At 44.1% G+C, this 23,682-nt stretch overlaps 1 protein-coding gene across 2 annotated transcripts; it reads right to left on the bottom strand.

Moving 5' to 3' along the window:
• Window positions 1-336: 336 nt before the first annotated feature.
• On the bottom strand, window positions 337-23,239 carry psme4b (proteasome activator subunit 4b). 2 transcript variants are annotated; one of them, XM_030774010.1, is made up of 48 exons: window positions 22,796-23,239; window positions 21,034-21,174; window positions 20,772-20,888; window positions 20,149-20,202; window positions 18,513-18,557; window positions 17,958-18,107; window positions 17,626-17,689; window positions 17,425-17,499; window positions 17,196-17,318; window positions 16,945-17,037; window positions 15,002-15,267; window positions 14,081-14,267; window positions 13,742-13,831; window positions 13,567-13,631; window positions 13,290-13,440; window positions 12,810-12,908; window positions 12,551-12,620; window positions 12,383-12,450; window positions 12,033-12,248; window positions 11,232-11,389; window positions 10,771-10,866; window positions 10,583-10,638; window positions 10,288-10,344; window positions 10,094-10,149; window positions 9,775-9,873; window positions 9,464-9,526; window positions 9,268-9,363; window positions 8,780-8,911; window positions 8,329-8,538; window positions 7,217-7,353; window positions 7,050-7,103; window positions 6,831-6,960; window positions 6,406-6,487; window positions 5,996-6,149; window positions 5,795-5,861; window positions 5,527-5,652; window positions 5,157-5,309; window positions 4,812-4,916; window positions 4,485-4,576; window positions 4,053-4,184; window positions 3,495-3,703; window positions 3,200-3,285; window positions 2,942-3,070; window positions 2,207-2,362; window positions 1,891-2,053; window positions 1,450-1,583; window positions 1,215-1,353; window positions 337-768 (listed from the first exon to the last, which is right to left on the bottom strand). In XM_030774010.1, exons 1-47 carry the CDS (start codon window positions 22,990-22,992, stop codon window positions 1,219-1,221), a joined length of 5,538 nt encoding a protein of 1,845 aa, XP_030629870.1. In that variant the 5' UTR covers window positions 22,993-23,239; the 3' UTR covers window positions 337-768; window positions 1,215-1,218. The 2 variants fall into 2 exon arrangements, with proteins under 2 accessions (XP_030629870.1, XP_030629871.1); XM_030774011.1 differs by lacking the exon at window positions 20,149-20,202.
• Between the last annotated feature and the right edge of the window lie 443 nt (window positions 23,240-23,682).

The following is a 23,682-nucleotide window of genomic DNA, read 5'->3' as shown; positions in this document are numbered from 1 at the left end:
GTCTCTAATGAGTCATATACTTAGGGCATAAAGCTGGCCTGTTTGAATGTCAGAGAATAACAGGCTTTCTCCGACTCTCACGACTTCAAAGAGACATTGGGAGCCCCTGTTCTTGATGAAGGGCAGAAGGCAGAGGGTGTGAGACAGTGAGAGGGAGACAGGTGGATCAGGGGTTTGAGCAAGAGGAGCATATCCACAGGCATTCTGGTCTTCCTCCTCTCATTCATCATTTACATACGTACAGAATAAAGAAGCAAAAAAAAACAAAACAAAAAAACCAAAACAAAAACCAAAAATCTATCTGTACAGTAATTATACAGGTTGCAGGCTGTTCAACCCCTGCGCTGGTAATCCTTAAATATTAAGCATAGTAGAAATGCAAACATGGACTAAATACATACATACATACAGTACAGTACGTACAAAGCCTGAAATTAAACATCCCCGATTCCACTACATGCTTTCGTCTCTCCTCTCTCTCTCTCTCTCCTCCACTCATCCTCTCCCTTCATCCTCTCTTTCTTCTGCTTCAAGTCATTGATGTTCTGTTTTCTTCCTTTCTTTCTTTTTTTCTTCCGGGGCCCTGAATCGATGCCGCTGTCCGAGCAGAACAGAGCCAATGGGGGGAAAAAGAGCAGCTTTTGTCTTCTCTTCTCCCTTCCTCTGATATGCATAATATGTGTATTGATTGTTTGTGTGTGAAATGGTATAAGAGGAAAAAAAGGGACTAAGTAAAAGTTGCAGTAGTAGAGAACTATGCCTGAGAACCTGAGGAGAGAGAAAACATAAAAATGAAATGATCACACTATCAGTAATCTGACAGAGGAAGCAATGTATTACAGCTATGTGTTACAGGCATGACATGAAAACACACTTATGATTGATACATGGTTACAACTATCTAAGACACTTTGTCTAGCAACTACTGCCTAGAAAAATGACAGGAGAGCACAGACTAAGAGCTTTTGAACATTTTGTATGAGAATGGATGCACTGAGTACCTGTCTCAGCACAGCATGTACTACATATTTATGTGAATGTATGAGTATCTGTCCAGGGACACTACGTATGTATATGAATGTATGAGTACCCATCTAGGCATAGTGCATATGTATGTGAATATGTGAGTAAGTGTCTAGGCACAGTTATATATGTAAGTGAATGTTTGAGTACACATCTAGGCACATAACGTGTGTATGTGAATGTATGAGTACCTGTCTAGGCATAGTAACATGGTGACACCAGGAGATCAGTGAGCACCAGTAGCTGGTCATCTGTAAACTGCTGTTTGTGTTCCAGCCAGTTGTCATGGTGTGTCCTCCGGAAGTTAGAGAGAGTTTTCTTCACAGTCATCTATCGCATGGCAAAGGACAGAGGTTTAAGCATTACAATAGGAGGAAATAAAGATAAATATATCTTTTTTGGGTGGGGGGGGGTGTGGGGGTGTACCTCTATAGGCTGTGTGTCATTGAGGTGGGCGCTCAGGTCCATGAGAAGCTGGGGCATCCAGGTGGGGACATCATAAGGACTGGACAGGATACACGCACTAAGTCCCAGCACTCCAGCATGACGACGCACCAGATCTGACCACACACACAGGTCAGACAGACAGAGAGTGAGCAAAGACTATCATCTTTTGTCATCATCATTTCTGTACACGACGCATGTTCAACAATTCAGCATACTCGCCTCCAGAACCATACTCGCCTCCAGAACACATGTTATGTTGGTACAGATGTATGGTCTTATTCTAGTGTATTTTATATGCATATGCATTGTGTTATATCTGCTCTCTCAGATGTCATCCCGACCATCACCAAATCAAGCATTTGAAGCTTTTTGAAAATAAAAGAAGTGTGAGGCATGTGTTTGAGCGCAGCTGCGTCGTACCGACAGAGGGGATGGTGTCCACTATGGAGCCCCTGTCTCTCTTTCTCTTCTTGGGCAGTCTGGTCTTGCAGAGAGCCTCAAAGTGTGTCTGCATGGAAGCATCCATGGCCAGGAAATTACACTGCAGAAAACCACTGAGAGTGGTGGCAGCCATCTCCCTCACCTGACAGAGAGTGAGAGAGAGCGTTACAAAGAAACGGAGACGGGGAGAGAGAGAGAGGGACCAGAGAACGCGGCGGTCAGCAGAGCAGAGAGGGTCGAGCACGTGTGTGGAAGGAGAAATCGGAAGCTGCCCTCCGGGTCTGAGGGTTCTCACCTCAAGCTGTTCATCCTCCAGGAGTCTGATGACCAAGGCCCGCACGTCTCTGACCGCCTGCTCGCTGCTCAGCATGGTGAAGAGGTTGTAGAAGACCATTATCTGCAGGTAGGTCAGCACGGAAAACCGAGCGTGCCACGAACTGCTCCCTGCAATCTGCAAACAAACCAGACTGTTAACATATGCAGAGAAGTACTCTGACATAGTGTTGGTGAATAAAAACTAAGTGTTGTTTAAAAAACAACAATAACAACAACAGCAACAACAACAAAAAAAAACCCCAACCAAACACGAACACAAAAAACAGAAATAGAGCAGGCCAGAGCTGCAAAGCCTTCATAATAAACTGTTAGTTTTCAACACCATTCAAACTGAACTATCAACCACCCATTCTGCTGTGCCATCATTAACAGCATGGAGTCCACTATATAACGGGGACAACTGTGAAAACAACAACTGCCGACTCCCTCTTGCTATTCCTGTTCCACTTCCACCAGACACAGTGTTCCTCAATCCATTAGGACTGGATTGAGAAATAAGGTCTTAGCACAGCTAAGCTACGTTTTATCACAGCTATTATCTTTTATGACTCAGCTAATGTTGGCTATTATGCAAGGTGAGCGTAAGCTAAAATGTTACACAACGCTGGAGAACTCAAGTCCACGTTGAGCTTTGTTCAGGTCTGCAGGTCAAATCTTTGAGAAGCCCGTCTATCTGCTCTGGCAGCAGTCTCACCTCCTTCAGCACCTGCAGTACCAGAGGAATCTGCTCTGGGTACAGCAGTCCCTGAGACATGAGTGACAGACAGGTCTTCGCGTCTCTCTTCAGCTCATCATAACTGTCATCGTTCTCCACAGGAGCAATCTGCAGACAGACGGAGACAGGGCAGCCAGTCACACAAGTAACAGAGAGAGAGAGACAGCGAGAGAAAGAGCAGAGAGAGAGAGAGAGAGAGAGAGAGAGAGAGAGACACAGAGAGTGTGAGGGTGTCACCTTGAAGAGTAGAGGTAGCAGCTGCAGCTGCTGTGATACTGGTGTGGAGAAGGAACGTCCAGCACTGGCCATCAGCCACTTCAGCACTAAAAACAAACAATGAAACAAACAAGCAAATAAACAACCTGTCACCTGTCATATATGAATATAATCTCTCTCTCTCCCGCCCTGTCAAACACACACACACACACACACACACACACACACGTACGTACACACACACACGTACGTACACACACACACGTACGTACACACACACACGTACGTACACACACACACACACACACACACACACCAGTTTTGAGCAGTTTGATGGCCTGGGTTCTCTCATCTTGCTCTCCCACTCCGTTCTCCTCCACCACGTGGTTCTGGATCTCCTCTTCTCCCTCCAGTAAGGGCTTGAGCCTGCACATGACTCTCTGGGTGAACTCAGAGATGTGAGGGGATTTGGTGGGTAAGGTATGTGGCAGCATGACATCAATCATGAAGATGTACGTCAGCACGCTGCAGGAGAGAACACACACAGACAGACACAGACAGAAAAGAGAGGGCTGAGACACCTATTGGTTTTCTCTTGAACTCCTGAATCTAACCCAGCCAAGCATTTGTGTTTGTCTTCGTCTGAGAACTGCTGTCAAAAGATAAAAGGCTACCCTGAAATCTTATCAGGTTCATATTCCTCCAAGTATAAAAGAACAACCGTTTTTGTTTAAATGACTCATTTTATGATTTAAGTTGCTGAACAAGCCTACGACATAAGTTTTCATCTGTTTGCATCTGACATTTGATGATGTTCCTCAGAATGGTCTCATTTTATACTCCAGTATAACCAAATGTCTGATGCTTGCCTCACCTGCCGATTCGCTCACGCACATTCTTGTAGACCTGAGTGAGTTTGGGCTCCAAGTAACACAGCAGTCTGTGTAAGAGTTCTGGAACTCTCCACTCCTGCTGAGCCAAGCCTCCCTGTAATACATACAGATGACTAGAACAGACAGAGACAGACAGACAGACAGACAGAGAGTCAGACAAGGAGAGAGTCAGGCAAAGGGAGAGTAAACAAGAGCGCTAACCAAGATGAAAGACAGACACAGTTGAAAAGTTGAAAAAGTTAAACTCTGTACACAAATATATTTATTTCTGTGTTTGACTCATTTCAAAGTCTTCTCTCCTACGCCACCATTTGTTTTGTTTTTTTCCCTTTGTTTTGTTTTTCTTCCACAAAGACTCCAAACTGCTGATAAACCTGTACATAGACACACTCAATCATTCTCTCTCAACTCACCAGGCATCTACAAAGGATCCTCCCTCCCCACTAAGTGGACATTCCATTAGCATCTCCAAAAGACGGTGGAGTTTACGAGGATCTCTGCTTTCCTGTGAGATCCAGATAACAGTCAGTCAGACACACACACACTGACAAAAAGAAAGCAAAAAAAAAAAAAAAAAAGAAAAAACATGCCCGTACAGATATAAAGACCAAAATACACAGATAAGAGTAGCACAACATGAATTCGACTCAGAGACAGGACCTGGCCCATAAAGGAGAGGTTTTATGGGAATGAAAGAGACAAGAGGAGAGAGAGAGAGCACAGATGGAGTGAATACTCACGCAGGCAGTCGCGACACACGTGCCCCAGTCTGTGTAGGTCTCCACGGTGATCTTAGATAAAGCTGTGCGCATTAGAGGAATCAGGAAGTCCCAAAGAGCCTCCACCTGGCAAACACAAGGAGTGAGCGTGTATGAATGACAGAGAGCAAAAGAGCTAGTGCATGGGAGAGATAGCGAGAGAGAGAGGGCGAGCTCTGAGTTTCTTTAACCATCCTGGCTGCTATCGCTTCACCAGTGCAGTCCAGACCGAAGTCTCTATAATCTCTCATCTCAGTTTAAATCTTCACTTTGGTTTAATACCGGCTGATGGTACGTTGAATACACAAATAATGTAAAAACACTGACCTTGCTGTAGCCCCAGTGTTTGCTGCCCCTGACCAGCCCGGCGATGATCTCGGCCACACAGCGCTGTGTGCTCTCATGAGAGTCGTTGGCCAGGCGCTCCATGTGTGGCCGCAGCACAGGCAGGAAGGCATCGGTGTAGTTACGGAACAGGCCCTGCAGGGGGAGCCAACAAATTTAAATTAACTCCGTACACAGCGACAGATAAGACGGACTCCACAGTATGAGAAGATGGTTTCAGTTGAACAGATAAGTGAAATGAATTTGTTCTCTGTGGAAGCGGTTGATGCGAGTAAAAATGCCAGTTAGTAATCTCATAATGAACTGATGGGAAGACTGGCCAGTGGAGTCTGTTTTCGTGTTAATGTTTTACCTTAAAGAGGCAGAATCTGCGAGGGTTGAACTTGTCTTTACCCTTTCGGTCCTCCAGCGCCAAAAACTCGATGAGCTGAGCGATGAAGCCGGGGTCAGAGAAATGGTCGTAGATAATGCGCTCTCTCTGTGGGCAGAAAATTCACCTGTCAAACTATTACACAGGCTATGAGAGTGAATCAGTGTGATGACTGTGTAGTGGTGTGAAAATATGTGTGTGTGCGAGTAAGAATAAATGTAAATTTGTGCGTGTGTGTGTGTGTGTGTACCTCATTCATGTCTTCTGGGGTGAGGTCATTTGGCTGCTCTGCAGTAGGTGCATACAACATCAGTTTCCTATAGAAAAAGACACAAGTTCCACAGTTCAATATGAAACAGAGTTGGAGGTGGCAATAACAACCAGAATAAAAAGTACTAGGATGAGAAATGTAAAAAGGTTCAATGAGATACTGGAGGCTGCGGGTACTGACTTTGGCCAGGTGTAGTAGCCCCAGTGGGTTTTTTCCACAAAGTGGAAGTTTTCCCAGTCCTGCTGGGAGCGAGGCAGTTTGTTAGTGTCGTACTGGAGCCATTCATTCCCAGGTCTGTCTCCTGCGATGAGGCCCTCTGGTTCTGTCACCCCACCTACAACAAAACATGCTCAAACTCTTAGTTTCTGTCTTCATTGGATAACACACCATCCACGAGATTAGTTAGGAGTGCTTTTTAAACAAAAAATGCAAATGTGGAACAGGATACAGGTAGAGCTTTTGCCTCTCCTGACTGTATATATAGAATATAAATGTATAGTCTACTCAAGTTCAAGTATACATATAGCTTACTATACATTCAATAGAATGCAAATATTTAGGTTGACTGAGGAGCAAATATGTTTACTCACTGATCTCACTAGGACAGACAGCCACTTTCTTCCGTGGTCTCTTCAGCTGTTTCAAAATGCCTCCAACGGAAGAGATTGCCATCTGGTGGTCACAGGGGAGAAAGACATTATTACAGAACACATTTGAGTCCCGATATCTGCACTACTTCAAGTGCAGACCAATTTAATGTGCACGACTAAAACAGTGTTTCCCAGTCATGCTCCCAGAGGCCCACAGCTGTGCACATACTAGGTCTTTGTCTGCCTCAGCTGAGTGAGGGTCGAGATATTAGCCAACGTGTTGAATCAGGTGTGTATGAGCAGCGAGAGATCTAAAACATGCAGTGTTGGACAGTTTCACAAATTTATCCACATACCTCTGACAACCTGTGATATTATAATTGGAGTATGTATGACCAGGTTTGCGCAGACACACACACACACACCTTTCGTACGATGAGAGCGTCATGGTTGAGGCTCTGGACAAAAAAGAGGACAGCAGGAGCAGGAAGTGGATGGTCGTCTCTCAGTAGTAAAGACAGGAAACCGATGGCCATATGCTCAAACTTCCACGGCCTGAAACATAAGCTTAAATCAGTCTTGCATTCATATGTGTGTACACACACACACAAACAATTATAAATTATCAAAACGATGGTACTTACAGGTCCCGATCATCCAGGCACTCCAAGAGATCGCTAACCAGCCTCTCATATTTCCTGCAGTAAACACACAAAGGTCAACTCATTCACAATGCAAACAGAGCTTTAGTACAGACTGACTCTGTGTGTGTGTGTGTGTGTGTGTGCGTGTGAGTAAACGGCACACTCACTGTACTGAGTCAAGGTTTTTGGCTTGCTGCAGAGCAATTCCTTGCTCTATCTCCTGATCTGTCGGCGTGCCTGGGTTGGGAACAGGGGCCTTGGACTCAGTGATCCTCCCCGCCAGCAAAACTGTGCTGTCTGGCACCTGGACCAAAAGTCATAATCAGAAAAATGTTGTGTCAAAACTAGGCGATATGGCCTATAAATAATAACGTGATATTTTAGGTTATATCGCGATACATGATTCATATCTCGATATTTTGAAACCTCCTCTAAAGCACTTCATAAATGCCTGATTTAACCCTTTGGTGCATACAATCACACTAGCATGATGATTCTAGAAGTGCCTGCAACATACATCTGCATTAAAGCATTCTTGTTTATATTCATTAGTGGTTTCAATTGGAACAATTTTAAACTTGCATGCAAAAAGGAAGAAATCACAACAAAGTTACATTTAACAAAATAGTATGTATGCAACATCTTCTTTGCGATACCCAAACCACTGCCAGACGATGGATCCAGTGCTGTTTCTTTTCAGAACCAATTTGTCCGCCTCCCATCCTCTATTACCGTTTCCAAACTCAACACATATAAACTCACTTTGGCGCTTCACCTCTCTCACTCTCTCCAGGCTCTTTCCCTGTTCCCTCCAGATACAAAAACACACATCTCACCTTTATATGTCACACACACACACTCGCCCAGGTGAGCGGTCTGGATGGGCGGGCGAGTGTGTGTGACGTATGTATGTGAGTTTTTTTCTATTTGTCTCTATGGTAGGGAGAGCGCCATAGGAGAGAGCGAGAGAAGTGAAACGCCAAAGCGAGTCTCATGCCAGCGGCTTAAGAAAAATGACTTGACAATTTGTACTCGATGCTCGCGATATACTCATTTACTACATGGCACACGGAAAAAGCCACGATACATCGAGTATATTCAAGATATCGCCCACCCCTAGTCAAAACCAAAGCAGTTTGGGCATAGATATTCAGTCTAAAAATCAATCAACTGAAGCCCTGGGAGGAATTTGTGACTTCCCTTTCTTTCTTGTTAATGAGTTTAAAGCGAAGTGTGTTTTAAACTAACATAATAAATTGAATAAGCCTGTGTCTCTTACAGCGAAGTCGATGCCAATGGTCTCGTACTGGCGGTGAACCTTGTCGGCGAGGTCATCGAAGAGTCTGACAATCGAGGGTTTCTCCAGGGACATGGCCACGCTGAGACCAGAGCGGACCATGGCCGGCCACGTCAGAGCAATACAGTCCCAGTCGTGAAGGTTACCCAAGCACACCCCGCTATGGTTCCCCAGCAGACAGTACAGCGCCCCCTAGAGTGGAGGACGGAATAGGTACAAATGATTTTTGTTCATCAACAAATCATTTTTCCGTCAGTTTGTGAGAAGTAAGAGTGGTCTTTGGCACTGACATTTACTCAGAACATGCACCAGTTCCTTCAATACCACAGACAAAGTTTTGATTACAGTGAATTAGGTGGGTGATCCCCTGGGAGCCTGCTATTTAAAGCAGCATGGTGACTCTGCATTATGTACATTATGTAACATTATGTACCTTAAACTGCTGCTGAGTGACATCAGTGCGGTTGGGGTCCAAAAGTTGCAGGACTTGTGGGGTGATGTCTCGGCAGCAGAAGTTATATGCTCCCAGCGCTGTGAAAAAAACACTCTGGGCTTTGCTGCGGACCTGGAATTAAAAAAAGAAAAAAAAACAAAAACAAGGGTAAATGTCTCTATACAGAAAAGATAAAACCTGTCAGACACTAACAACAAACCTTGGCTGTTGCATATCTCACGTGTTGTGGGGCATATATTTTTGCTCCCATGCTTGATTTGTCTTTGATTCGTACTACAGTGTGTACTCAGTACGGTTTATTGAGCAGTGACTATCATATAGTTAACGGTGAGAAGGTAAAGGGTTGAAGAATGGATGAATGTATTGATTGCATGTGGCTGGATAGGGGGATACTGACAGAGAAGCACTAATTGCATGCATGGGGAAAGTCAAGTGTGTGTGGTGATTAGAGGCCAATCCAAGCTCACCTGGCTGTATGTGCTGGTGGAAAGTCGTAAGAGGTCTTTCAGCAGGTCCTGGTGTATGGTTTTATACTCACAGCCTTCCACCAACAGCTTACGCATCTACCAGTGAAAAATAAATAAAACAGATCAGACACATCGGTAACGGAAAAGCACGCGTCTCCAGCTGTAGCTAGCGGAGAAGATCAGCTCGTTATCGTACCTCGTGCTGGAGGAGCACTCTGTCGATGAGCAGAGCTCGAATGTGCTGCTTTTTCCCATGAAGCTGAGGGGAGACAGAGAAAAAGATTGTCTGTAACAACGCAAACCATCTCTCTTGACAGCAGCTAACTGTCAACGTGACGCCCAAATACCAGACACCAAAACGTACATAAGACTAGAGACTAAACACAATCCAAACTAAAGACTCAAAGAGAAACAGACTGGATGTAATCTCTGTGAGGTAAGGGACGAGTTCCAGTGGTCTGAATGTGACTCTCTCTGCGTAGATGACTAACGCTTTCATTCACTCACTCTGTTTTCCATGGACTTCTTCACCAGAGTGAAGCTCTTCCAGCGAGAGTCAAACTCATGCTTGTGGGAACCTTTAAAATGCATCAGGTCACTGATGATCTGAAGGAGATAAAAAGAAAGAGAGAAAAAGAGAGAGAGAGAGAGAGAGAGAGAGAGAGAGAGAGGGACTTAGAGGGAAAGCTTAGTTCTGCCTCCACACCAACGGCATTAAATTAACTTTATAGAATTATTATAGAATTATTAAATATAAAACTGTTGTGAAGTTGAGGGCAAAAGCCATGTTACACAAGTCACATTGCTGACAACCTGTTTCACTCACTTTAATGATGGCAAAGAGGGACTTGGTGTCATCCTCTGAATGTTCCAGAATATGATCTGAAGAGAACATCAAAACAGACTGGTGAGTTAACAACAGGGGGATCCAGCTGAGGATTGTGTGAGAGGACAAGTCTGTGAGAGCGAAGGTCTGTGTTTGTGTTTGTGTGTGTGTGTGTAAGTAAGGCAGGCACTCACGTAGCAGCTGTCTCATGACTTTGCAGATGGCCTCTCTGTAGTTCTCTCTGGACTCATCTGTGGAACATTAGTATTATCAGATCCGGCCAGACAAAGACCTCAGACATTAACACAAAGATCAGAAATAGATTCAGGGTTTTTTTTCTTGGCTCAGTGGTGGTTTCGCTTAACACAATAACCTCACAGAGGAGTTGACAGATCACATTGTTTCAGGGAAACACTACAAATCCCACTGATTTAGATTTTAAATCCCACACACAGGAATAGCAATGCAGGACAACAGACTGCATCTTACCATAGTTCACCCCTATGAACAGCTTAGTCTCCTCCAGACTCACCAAGCTGGGAACTCTGATTAAAAGACAAAGGCACAACATGAGTGGTCACGTTTATCACAGCACACAAACAACAGTATCACAAGTAGAGGAGTGTTAGGCCTTTTTTTTTTTTTTTTTTGACAACAGTAAGATTACTCCCACTCACAGGCCTGTGACTGGAGGGCCGTCCAGTGGGGGCAGCATGCTCCCAGCTCCCAGAAGGCAATGCTGCACTATGGACAAGCTCTGGAGAACGTCATCCCTGTGGAAGAGACATGCATGGGGAGAAGATCAGGGCAGGTCAGTGATCACAATCTCAAACACATTTAATTAGAATTCCCCAGATAACTAAGAGCGCTCGACATTCAGAAAAGGACATTCATGAATGAGTGTCTGTAGATGCAGTCTAAGACCGGATGACTCTGCTTTCTGTCTCAATTTGTCCTCACACCTTGTAGTTTTTCACTAATAAGTCCAGTCTAAAACCAGTACAGTGCATTCCCATAGACCGCATTTAACAGTGCTACATAACTACATAATCATCCGTTTTCCTTTGACTGTGTGACTTTTTGGAATGTTCCCCATGACATGAAGTGGTCCTGTGATCTTTGAGTCGCGACCTCTGACCTGCTCATGTCCTGCTCTCCCTGGGCGTATCTCTGGAGACGCTGAAGCTCAGGTTGCAGAAGCAGGTCCAGCACATAGAAGACAAATTCTGTCTCCTCTGCACTGGGCACATGCCAACGGATCTGCAGGTCCCACAAATCACCCGGACGACCCCAGTCCTACAGACAGAGAGAGAGAGAGAGAGACAGAGAGAGAGAGAGAGAGAGAGAGAGACAGAGAGAGAGAGAGAGAGACAGAGAGAGAGACAGAGAGAGAGAGAGGGAGAGAGAGAGAGAGACAGAGAGAGAGAGAGAGAGACAGAGAGAGAGAGGGAGAGAGAGAGAGAGAGAGAGAGAGAGAGAGACAGAGAGAGAGAGAGACAGAGAGAGAGAGAGAGAGAGAGAGAGACAGAGAGAGAGAGGGAGAGAGAGAGAGAGAGAGAGAGAGAGAGAGAGAGACAGAGAGAGAGAGAGAGAGACAGAGAGAGAGAGGGAGAGAGAGAGAGAGAGAGAGAGAGAGAGAGAGAGAGACAGAGAGAGAGAGAGAGAGACAGAGAGACAGAGAGAGAGAGAGAGACAGAGAGAGAGAGACAGAGAGACAGAGAGACAGAGAGAGAGAGAGAGAGAGAGAGGAGTCAGCAAAAAAACCCAAAAAAGAGGAAAGAAAAAAGCCTGACTTTTTCCTTCAAAAAAAGAACCCATAGACTATGTGTCTAATTTAATGCTTTTAATTACATCACAGAATCACAGTTTTCTTTTTTTTTTTTGATTTGTCAGTCTGTTCATGAAGCAGCATTTTGTATTTTTCAGTGGGTGCGCGTACCTTTATGGGGAGGTACTCGCTGAGTGGTCTGCTGAAGCCCCCGGGCACGCTGCAGTAGTCGGTGGGGTAGATGAGGGCCGTGGAACGCAGGATGTGATGCAGCAGGTTGCAGGCCAGACTGTAGCCCTGTTTGCATCGCAGCCGCAGGGTCAGCTGCAGGATCTGCACCAGCTGCGCGCGATACGGGAGCAGCTTCTCTCCGTCCACGCGCGTTACCTGTTCCGCAGGATGAGAAGAGCATGAGAAAACTCAAGAGTGGCAGACACAGGACTGTGTGACTGTGCTCTGCTAGAGAACCAGTTTTAATGTGTTAGCATGGGACAGATTAGACTTGATTCTCAGTGACTCACCTCAGACAATAGCTGAAGGTTCCACAACAGCTCTTTATCCAACTCCTCTTCATTCAACACGTCTTCATCTGTGGAGCACACACATGAATCAGAACTGTCAGACACACACACACACACACACACACACACAAACACAAACACACACAGAGAGAACAGAGCTGTACGCACTGGCAGTGATGTGGGTGATGGCGCTGCAGCAGTGAGGCACAAAGAGTCTGAGAGATTCAGCAGGGTGACACTGGAACAGGCAGAAAAAGAAGAATTAGTCACTGTGACACAACGCGCGCGCACACACACACGCATTCGCACACACACGCGCGCGCGCACACACGCGCGCGCGCACACACACGCGGGCGCACACACACGCGGGCGCACACACACACACGTTCTCTGTCTCACTATCTGAGCAATGTGAAGACTGTGTTACCTTAGATGCTGCTCTGCACATATCTGCCACCATTCTCCCTGCAACTCGAGTCTCAAAGATGTTGGTGGTGGCAAAGTTAAAAACCTTCTCCAGAGCGACCTGTGAACAGGACGAGAAACAGGGCAATGAGACAAGATATAACCAGCAGGGCAATGAGACAAGATATAACCAGCAGGGCAATGAGACAAGATATAACCAGCAGGGCAATGAGACAAGATATAACCAGCAGGGCAGGAATGACCAAAATGGAATAACCAAAACTTAGGCTCAGGCTGACGTATCCACATCTCAGAAATGCCTGATGAGTTTATTTACGTATGTATTTATGTGGGTGCTTGTATTTGACAATAAATAGATAAGATTTTGAGGACTTTCCTGGAGCTAGAAGATCTCAGAAGTACGCTGATGATGGCCAGTGTTTGGGTGCTTGTGTGAGTGGGTGCGTGTTAAGACCTTAAAGATGTGAGTGCGTGTTCAGACCTTAAAGATCTCCATAGAGCACTGTGTGAGGATTGTACTGAAGGTGGAGGACAGGCCCAGTTCCACCAAGCTCTCCAGGTGAGTCATCTTCTCAGTCTCTGTCTCCTCTCTGGTCTGCTCCAGTGTGCTGCTCTCAATCAATGCAAAGCACCTGCAGGCAAACACACAAATACGCGCTACTTATACTACACACCACTACCTCCCATGACAGTCAAAGGCCAGCATACACACACAGACACAGAGACACAGACACATACAGATGTGTTTGTCTGCTTACCTGTCCATAAACTGTAGAACAAAGTCCTCAAACTCCGCAGATGCTGAACATAGCTCTCTCTCCATCTGTACAGGAGACAGAGACAGTTTTGTCTATGAGACACTCGACTTCACCCTTGTGATGAAGTTTGTTTTGTGCTATTTCTATAGAGGGTGTCATGGGAAAGCTAGTTTACCTCTGTTAAATCATTTTTCTCATGAAGGGCTGAAGAGCAGTCCACCAAAGGCACAAGAGTAGTAAAAGTAGCGATGAACTGGAATGTTATCTAAAAGACGAGACAGCCAAGAGAGGGTGATTTTAAAAAGGCATAAATGCAAAAAAAAACAACCCATTTCAGTCATGAAGTAAGTCAACCATGAAAGTCATGCACTTTCAACAAAAGGGAAGCCAACCCTGAGTGTGTCATCAGTCCAACGTACCTGATTCAATCAAAGTCTTTACAATCAGGTGTGCTAGACTGCTAGATTGAATGTCTACATCTGGAACAGGGTGGTACACTCATGAAATTACCCACCATGCACTTGCTGAAGTCATTGGGGTCGACACCAGGCAAAGCCCTCATGAGCAACGGAAGGACATGAGCAGGGCCTTCTGGGTAGTGACGTCCACCGCTAAGCAGACTCCGGGCCATTCCGATCATACAGCTAAGAGTGGCCGTCAGCTGATGAGGCTCAGTCAGCGTCTCCATGGCAGGGTATGTCCTACAGGGGGCGCCAGAGACAGGCACATCAAGCCCACAGCAGACCACTAACAGTGTCACTTCCTGTCAGGGGGAACTGCTCTGGATCTGCTTAAAGGTGAATTCTAGGAAGACTGACAACCAAGCTTCTTTACTCTACGGCAGGTGGGATTTGTGTCCCCCCCGTGGGGATAACCATTAAACTTAATGATGTATGTGGAACGCGACACTGGAGATAAACATGGCTAGTCAGGTACATCTCCTAAAGGGCCTGAAGTATACTTAACCTTTCGCTTCAACTCTAGGTAGACACGTATTATTCAACTTGACCAACAATATAACTGGGAGCATTCATTTAGATCTAGGACAGAATTTTGTAAACATACAACCATCCAGGGGCAGGGCTGTCAACCGGAGATTTAGACAGTGGTATTTCAACTCAAAGGAAATCTAAATGAAGGAATTTTTTATAGGGTACATTTTACTAACTATACATGCCCGAAATGTGCCCATTTCAGAAAGGCAAAAAAACAAACCCGCTTTTTATAAGCTTCAAATACCGTGATATATATGTATATATGAAGGGCCTCTAAAAAAGCACAACTCACACACTTCATCAGATAGATCACCATGTTAAACCGCAATTTGGCTTGTGGTCACACATTTCAGGGTTAACTCAACAAGCTATTTAAAGGATTCTGGGTGAGCAAGGGAGTTGTGCTTTTCTCTCTGTTTCCAGTTGACTCGAACACTCACTTCTCCAGCACTGGAGGAATGACCAGTTCAGGTCTCATCAGAGCCAGGTTCTGGAGGGCCTGGGCTGCATCCATGCTGCCCGTCTTACTAAACATGGCCATGAGCACCGGCTGCTTCATGCTCTCCACAAAGTCTGTCACGTCCTGATCAGTGAGGCGGTGACTAGCTGGGACAGGCGTGATCCAGCAGGGCTTCTTATAACGCTCTCTGTGCAGCCGCCGAACCACGCTGGCAGGCAGCCTCTGCAAGAGCTTCATCAGCTTCATCTGATATAGGACACAGAGAGAGAGAGAGAGAGAGAGAGAGAGAGAGAGAGAGGGAGGGAGAGAGAGAGAGGGGTTACTTACAGCACGACAGGTCACTAAGTAATTAGAGAAAGTAACAGGAGTCAGACAGACAGAAAACAGGCACATGTAGAAACAGATGATAGCAAAAAGGTTAAAAAGGTAGTCAAGACAAACAGCTCTACTGTAGTTATTTTAGAGGGAATGAAGATGACATCAAATTGAGATAAGATTCCTAACACACTTCAAGATCACCGTGTATAAATGAGCAAACATATATCAGGGGAGCAGGGGTAATGACCCATCATATTAAGGTCTAACATTGTCATAAAATGAAATGAAAGTGTCAAATTTATTAACTACCCCTCCAATAAAAAGATCATTAAGTTAGTGTGATCACAGAGCTCTATGGTGTGACCATTTCACTCGCATATGCGAGTTGTATTTCTCGAGATAATGACATAATTATCTATGTTGTTATCTCGAGAAAACAAAGTTTTGTTATTTTATGATAATGACATAAATAAGTCGAGATCTTGAGAAAATAAAGAAAAATAACATGTTCTCACGAGAAAACGGAATCTAAATTAAATGTAAATTCATGTCTTCTTAGGGCTCCTGTAGTGCCTTTTGGCGTTTGCGCACCCACATTTTTACTCACATGCGCAAGTGAAATGGTCATACTGTAGAGCCCTGGATCAAGAATTATAAAACTGATAGGTGCGGTCAGAACTGCATAATGTCTATATGCAGGGAGTGTGTGTCTGTTATTGTGACAAAGAGAGAAAGACAGAGAAGGAGAAAGTCCTCAGGAATGGCATGCTCTCTGAACAACTGCAGGCTTCCAGCGAACCATCCACCCAATACACACCGTCGGCTGGCTTGGCCATATTTCAGCAAACATAAACTTCAGCTGACAACACACACACCACAGAAGGTTCTGGAATGGCGGTAAGATGGAACCGGGTGGAGGGAGCGGTGGTGGGGGCTGAACCAACATAAACGGACAGAGGCACCACAGAAACTTCCCTGTCCGTGAGGAGACACCTGTTCCATATCCCTCTCTCTCTTTTCTCATATTATCTCTTTTTTCATACGCGGCTTTGACCTGTTCCATATCCCTCTCTCTCTTTTCTCATATTATCTCTTTTTTCATACGCGGCTTTGACCTGTTCCATATCCCTCTCTCTCTTTTCTCATATTATCTCTTTTTTCATTTTTCATATTTTTCATATTACCTCTTTACGGAACTTTGACCTGTTCCGTATCCCTCTCTCTCTTTTCTCATATTATCTCTTTTTTCATACGCGGCTTTGTTTGAAAAGCGGAATGTGAAACAGCAGAAATCAGTTTCTGTAAACACACATACCACATATACGTGTTTTCACACCCGAGTGACACTTTGGAGCGGGGGTGAGACACCCACCTCCAGCTCGACCAAGCTCTTTACAGGCTTTCGCTTTGAACCTGTTACAGCGAACGTTTCTAAGCTATTCAAGACCAACAGCTTCATCAGGTGTTTTTGAGTGGGTTTGGACCAAAAGTCGACATACACGCAAGTGTTGTTGACTTTGTTGACTCTGATCTGAAAAGAGACCATCACGCAGGCACCAAGTTTAAAAGAGTTTTTTGTTTCTTTTTTTGGGGGGGGGGTCTTACCAGCCAGCGCCCGTTGTTTGAGGGGTGGTAGAAAGAGGCAATGCTGCTGAAGAGTCCGTTGAGCTGTTTCTGAGCCTGGTTTCCTGGGCCTCCCTGATACCACAGAGCAAGGAGTCAGTATCACTCTCTATAAAATGGCACCCACACCTATACCGCTATAGCCGACCGCTAACGATCGATACATTTTACATCAACAGATTTTATTCACTTTCTTGAAAGTTTTAGCTGGACTCATGATCCATATGACTCACCAGCATGGAAGAGATCCAGAGGACCACGTGGCCGATGTCGTAAGAGTTGGTCAGGTATCTGGGCACGATCATTTGACTGCTACCCACGGGCAGGTTAAAGCTACGCAGGATCCGGGTAAAGATCTGACAGCACAACGCACAACGTCTCAACAACATCACAGTCTCCTGATCGAAACTAAAATAAAACTCAACAAATCTCAAGAGAAGTTTAAAATGACTCTATACGCACCTTGGGAATGTATGGATCCCAGTTGACATAGCCAATGTTGTCATTTGCCAGACGTGCAAAGAGATTGACAAGGTTCTGAAACAGAAGAAGGCCAAGAGAAAAATAAACAGGAGGAAAAAGCTGAGGAATGATAGTGTGAGAAAAAGGATACAGGAATAGAAAGACGTGATATCGGTGACAGGCGTGTCGAGAGGCACTCACCCCCTCCCAGCTTGGCAGGTTCTGCACCGATACCCAAAGATCCATCAGCTCGTCAAACCACAGCCTTATAATAAACAAAACAAAAAAAAAAAACATTACAGTCAAATTAGATGAAGTTTGAGCATATAGCATATGGTACATGGTTTGTAACAGAGACTCCTCTCTTTCCACGCATATCTATCAAATGAATGAATAGTGCATTCTTCTGCTTGAAGGATACTTCAAAATGATGGTGAATATAGTGAGTGCTGTTGGTGGAAAAGCTAAAGCACAGGGATACTGCTGAATGAGACGGGATGGACATGTGGGGGGAGGACGGGGGGGACACTCACTTGAAGCCCTTGTCATGCTGCTCTGGGGGCATTATTGTTGGGAGGAAAAGCTCAAAGTAGCCCACCGCCTTCTGCATGGTAACGTCGAAAGGGCATAGTAACGGCCGCCACTCGTCCAACATCTCTTGCGTTGCTGACTCAGAGAAATACCTATCACACGCACACGCACACACACACACACGCACGCACACACATGCACACACACGCACACACACGCACACAGAGCCATGCAATGTCACACTGGCTAATTCCATCTCGCATCAGGGAGAACTTTCTCTTACACAAAGTCTTGCAAAACAAACTGTTTGGGTGGGAAATATTTGGTATTTCAATCAAAGAATCAAATGTCTGGTGTCTCAGAAAAACACATTAATCCTCTCAGAGCAAAAGCTCTCCATAGGCTCACCCAACAATGGTCTGATTACGTGATTCTGTCAACTGCCCCTGGGAAATCTGCTTACTCCCTTAAGGCTAGGTCAAGTATGTTTTAAAGTGCATAGACTGACAAATGTACACTGCTATGTCAGAAATGAACAGGTATCACAGTCAACTTACGGCCTGCAGCTCTTCACCAGTGTCTTCAGCACATTTTCCACAGAGCTGGAGAGAGATGAAAAGACAGTGGGGGGGGGGGGGACAACAACAATTAAAGGCATTTACTAAATTGCAATACATTTTGACAGAGACTTAAAGAAGTTGGTTAAACATTCTATGGTGAAAAGAAAGAAAAAAAAAAAGCCCAGGATGCGATTAGACCACGTGCAGACTTGAAACCCAACTAGACAGCACAAGATACAAGATTTCCCAGGTCCAAACTGGTTCAGTCTAGGCAAGATAAAAGAGGGATTCTAATGTGTGTCTGTATATTTAAAGGCATAAAATTGCGTGTGTCTGCATGTATTGCATTCTGTGTCACAAGCTCTATCCCAATTACTGTGCTGATCAACAGATGAAACAGTGGAGTTTGATGTTAAATGGGCTTCCATATTAGAGCGACAAACCGCTGTTGAAACTGGAGAAAGTTCAGTGTAGGATGACAAATCTGATTAAGTTGACTGAGCCAGTCACTGTATGAGACAGACCACACTGTGTTTAGCAAACAACGTGATGTTGAATATGCCCACATAAATCTCAACTGTGGCTAAGAAAGAGAGAGAGAGAGAGAGAGAGAGAGAGAGAGAGAAAGAAAGAGAGAGAGAGAGAGAGAGAAAGTGTATCAAGAAAGTCCCCTAGTATCAACAATGTGTAATTAAAATGAGTCTTTCAGATTCGTGGCTACTGTTCTAATTCTTGATGCACACAAACATGCATGCATTTTCTATAAACACACACAGTGCCAGTGTGAAGATTTAAATAGCACACTCACTGACACCAGACACCAAAGGGAAAACTGGCAAAGCTCTCCTGACATTTAACTCTCTAACACGGCTACCAACAAATGTGAAGCCAGTCAGCTCGCATTTAAATAACATCTGAAGTGCGCTTGAGCTCTCGATCGCATTGGCAAAGTCATGCTTACGTTGAAAAAGATTCAAGCCAGCATGACCAAAGCTTTTTTTTTTTTTTTGCATTTCCTACTACAAAGTCATTTACATTTTGACCTCTTCTTTACATTTCTGGTGTAACATGCAGCTGCTGTGTGAGAAAAAAAAGCCATTTTAATCAGGATGGGAGCTGAAAGGGTTTAGGGACATGAGACCAGAGTCAAAATTCCATTCCTGGGTAAAGTGACCGCTCTGATACGTCAATATTGTGCCCTGAATCAAATTCAAACCTACAAACTGAAATTAGCCGCCAATTCCGTTGTATCTCAGTAACTAATGTGGTTACAAGTCAGGTCAATTATCAGTTTTTCAACATTATGTCCAGCTTCATCAATGCCAGGTAAACAAGTTTCTGGGACAAATTAAGCAGAGGGAGAATCAGCCCAGAGTCGCCAGGAATCATGTTTGACAGTAAAGGATGAGACAAGTGCGAGGAGTACCATTTCCTTATTTGAGCATGAAGCTTTGGCAGGTTATTGCTGTAACTCAATAAAGAAAACAACAAATGTAAGCTGCATTTGACATCCATAATCAACCAATTCTTTTTTTTTTGCTTTCAATTTAGGAACGCATGCAATTAACCCAAGACATAACCCCTTGGTACAAGTACAGTACAACACATAAAAAAAAACACTAGCTGTGCTTACCGCTTGCGCACATAACTTAGCATTTTTTGTTTAGGGGAGGCTTCTGCTCGATAACTGAATATGAGAAAAGGGAGAGAAGCATAAGCCAACACTAAACACACTGAAAAACCAGTAGCTTACACATGTAATCTGGTCCTATAAAAAGTGACTGGATACAAGTGTTAAGACACTCTGATGTGTGACAGGTCTACGTGATACTAAGGGCCTACTGAACTTAACAGTGCTTAAGTGCTTATACACAGTCCAACACAATATTTAACAACCAGAAAGACACCAGAACTTGGGTTTCAAACTTAAAAAAAAAAAAAAAATCCTGCTGTATTCCATGGGGCATGCACAAGCACTCTCTGGTTTTTCCATGACTTCAGTTTACCCAGAATACTGACCCACTTTAGCAGAGTCTTAAGTATGGCAACGTTTCTCTCAAGTTATGTTTAAACCAAACTAATTCATGCTCTCTCTGTTCTCAAACGCCATGCTGATAAAGGACGGAGTGCCCATTCACAAAGGAAATGCTGTTCCGTGGGCAAACGGACATCTACGCCACTAATCAGAAGTCAGGACAGCCCAAAGGCTGTGCGGATGAAACCCTGAAAAGGGTGTGGTCGTGGAAGGGGACCTACTTTGGGAACCAGTTGAGACCCAGATGTTCTGTTTTAGAATACAGGATCCTCTCATACAGCTCATACAAAGGTCTCCAGGGTAACTCCAGGTCATCCCTTGAAAGCAGCTCTTTCTTCCTGAGAGAGATAGAGAGAGAAATAAACAAACAAACATGAACAAAGAGACATTATTAGAATATCTATCCAGACAGCATGCGTAAGAAAGTCAGATGATGCTGAAGATGCGGAGGTACATAGAGCGGTGTTGAGGGGTGTTTCTTACTTGAGTAAGTTGATCAGGAGCCTGGCGAACCCTTGCATCATGCTGATCTCCAGCTTAGGGATGGTGACCAGCTCGTACAGGAGCTTAATGAAAAGTACATGGTCCTCCTTACTGAACTTTCTCCCATACAGACGGAGATACCTGCCCGAGTTACAGGACAAGATATCAGTTACAGTAACAGAGGTGGTCATAACAATCCCATAATGGAGGGGTGGGGGGTGGGTGAAAGGAAAAAACACGAGAGAGGGTGGAGAATTATAAACTCTTGCATACACAAGATGATTGGAGACAATCATTTAGAACCACCTGTCAGCACTAGACAATGAGTTAAGCATCTACATTACAAAGCAAAGACACAATTCGTTGCCTCCAGGGCATTTTGTCATTGAAAGAGACAAAACGGCACAGGAGTGCTTTGATATCAGTATCCTACACAAGTTAGACATCCTGGCACAACTCTGCAACTACTCTTCTTCCTGTATCTCTGAATGAGTGTTTATATACAAGGAAGTTTAATAAGACAACAAAATGAAAATTGTGAAGAGCTGATTAGCAAAGGCAGCATCATGCTTTTGTAACAGTTCCTCACCTCACAAAAGTGTTTACTTTACTTCCGACACCTTATCAGGTGGGGTAGGAACAACGTCACTAACTACACTGACTAAGCAAAGTGTCAGTGTTGAAGTATTCGACTTAAATATAAATAAATATCCTGTTCCTACCATAATTTGGACTAGAGTTCAAAGGCTAATTAGGTCGTAAGTCATACTTTCTTGAGGAAAAATAAGGAAGAATACGAGAGCAGTTTTGTTGATTTTGTCATTTTTTATCCATTCTTCTCAGAGCTTTCACTTTGATAGGGCACTGGAATGTTACAGTTTAAGATCAGACCTCAAACAGCCACACATTTAATTTTGACAAACCGGACAACGGTTCAACTTCAACTACCACTACAAACCAACTAAGAAAACCCGTTCGTGACCCACGTGTATTCACATCCCAAACCAGCTATAAATTACGAATATTAATAAACGTTGTTCGTTAGTCAACCAAAGCGACAAAAAAAACCCTATTAAGAATTTAACTCTCTGGAAAGTTGGGAAGTTAACCAGGCTACAGGGTTATCGAAGACGCGTATAAATAACTTATTAAATAAAGATTTAACAGTCAGCCAACATTATGACAAAAGCCGTCTGATGGCAGCACTGGCTGCGGGGTTAACTCAAAAAGTTGAGTAAGTCTGTCTAATTTTTTTAGCTATTAGTGCTGTCGAGTTGGTCACAAAGTGTTGTAATGAAATTTAGCCCAGCTACTGCTGGTCCAGTAGACGAAATTTGCTGACCAATTGCTAACTAGCTTGCTAACTTGAGAGCAGACTAGGATAATAGATATCAAACCGTCAATCTTCCAAAGCTAGCTACCTAAAAACAAACACAAATTAATAATTCAGTTAAAAACGCAATTCGACATAAGATAAAATACTGCAGGGTACAGGTAAGACTTTTCAAACATCTCCTAGTACTGAACCTTTGCTAACTGGGTTAGCTGGCTGAAGCAGCTGAGTGTCTCAGGTAGGTTAGCTTGACTTAGCTATGCTCGCTAATAGCAAGCTTGTTATACAGCAGCGCTGGTTCTTTTTTCATTAAGTTAATATCTGCCAGTTATAGATTTCACAACGTCATTAACTTGATTGAAACTGCATGGAAACGATGACCAAAGGAAAAATGCTGGCTAGGGTATTTTGGCTAACTGGTATACTTACGTGGAGAGTTTTCTCGTCCAAAACAAAACTCCAGGCCACAACTCCCTGAGCTGGACTGCTCGTCCCAAATTTCCTTTAATTTTGGCCAAAAGCTCATTAGATTCATTGTCTAATCTGTCTGCGTAAGGTAGGAGTTTGTTATAGATAATGTCTTTTTGAGGAATAAAACCTATTGTTTCAACCGGGTCCTTTTTCATATTACAATTTCCAAAATTTCTTCTTCCTCTTCTCACTTGAGTCAGTCTTTCTTAGTGGAAAGTTCTCTTTCAAATCTTTAACAGAGCAATCTTCCGTACGTTCCGTTATTTAAAAATTCCAACGGGTTTTTGGCAAAAACAGTCGGCCGCAACGTGTTTCTTTGCCAGATCCCTGTCTCTCCCCACTGACCTCCAGTGTCATACACGTAACGCTAGGTTTAGTTATACACACATACAGTAGCTGGTCTCCCCTTAGACTATTGAGGTACACACATAAACACACACTGGAAACCACACTCACTCACACACACACACCGGTGGAAAGTGTCTGGTCTCTCATTCAACGAAAGTACTAGTCATACAGAGTGCGCCCCTACTGGCGTCTGTGCATCTCGCCTCAGAAAAAAAGTCCTGAGTCAACCAAAGAGGTCAACTCTTATTTTTCTTGTTTGGCGATGCGTATACACACACACACACACACACACACTCACACTCACAAAAGGCCTGCCACTGTAATATGCATTTTATAATTCCATAGGCAGTATAGTAACAATAAGAAATAGACGTTCTCATGATAAACATGTAGAGGGTTACTGTGAAAATGGGGGAAAGTAGTTATTTTTATCATCACTTTGCTATGTAGTTGGTTTAACCTTTAGATCATCACATCCTTTACTCGCAGCAGTTTTA

The sequence above is a fragment of the Chanos chanos genome, chromosome 5 (assembly GCF_902362185.1).
Source record: "Chanos chanos chromosome 5, fChaCha1.1, whole genome shotgun sequence".
In the NCBI taxonomy this organism is placed as follows: Eukaryota; Metazoa; Chordata; class Actinopteri; order Gonorynchiformes; family Chanidae; genus Chanos; species Chanos chanos.
This window is presented reverse-complemented; position numbering and strand designations above follow the sequence as displayed.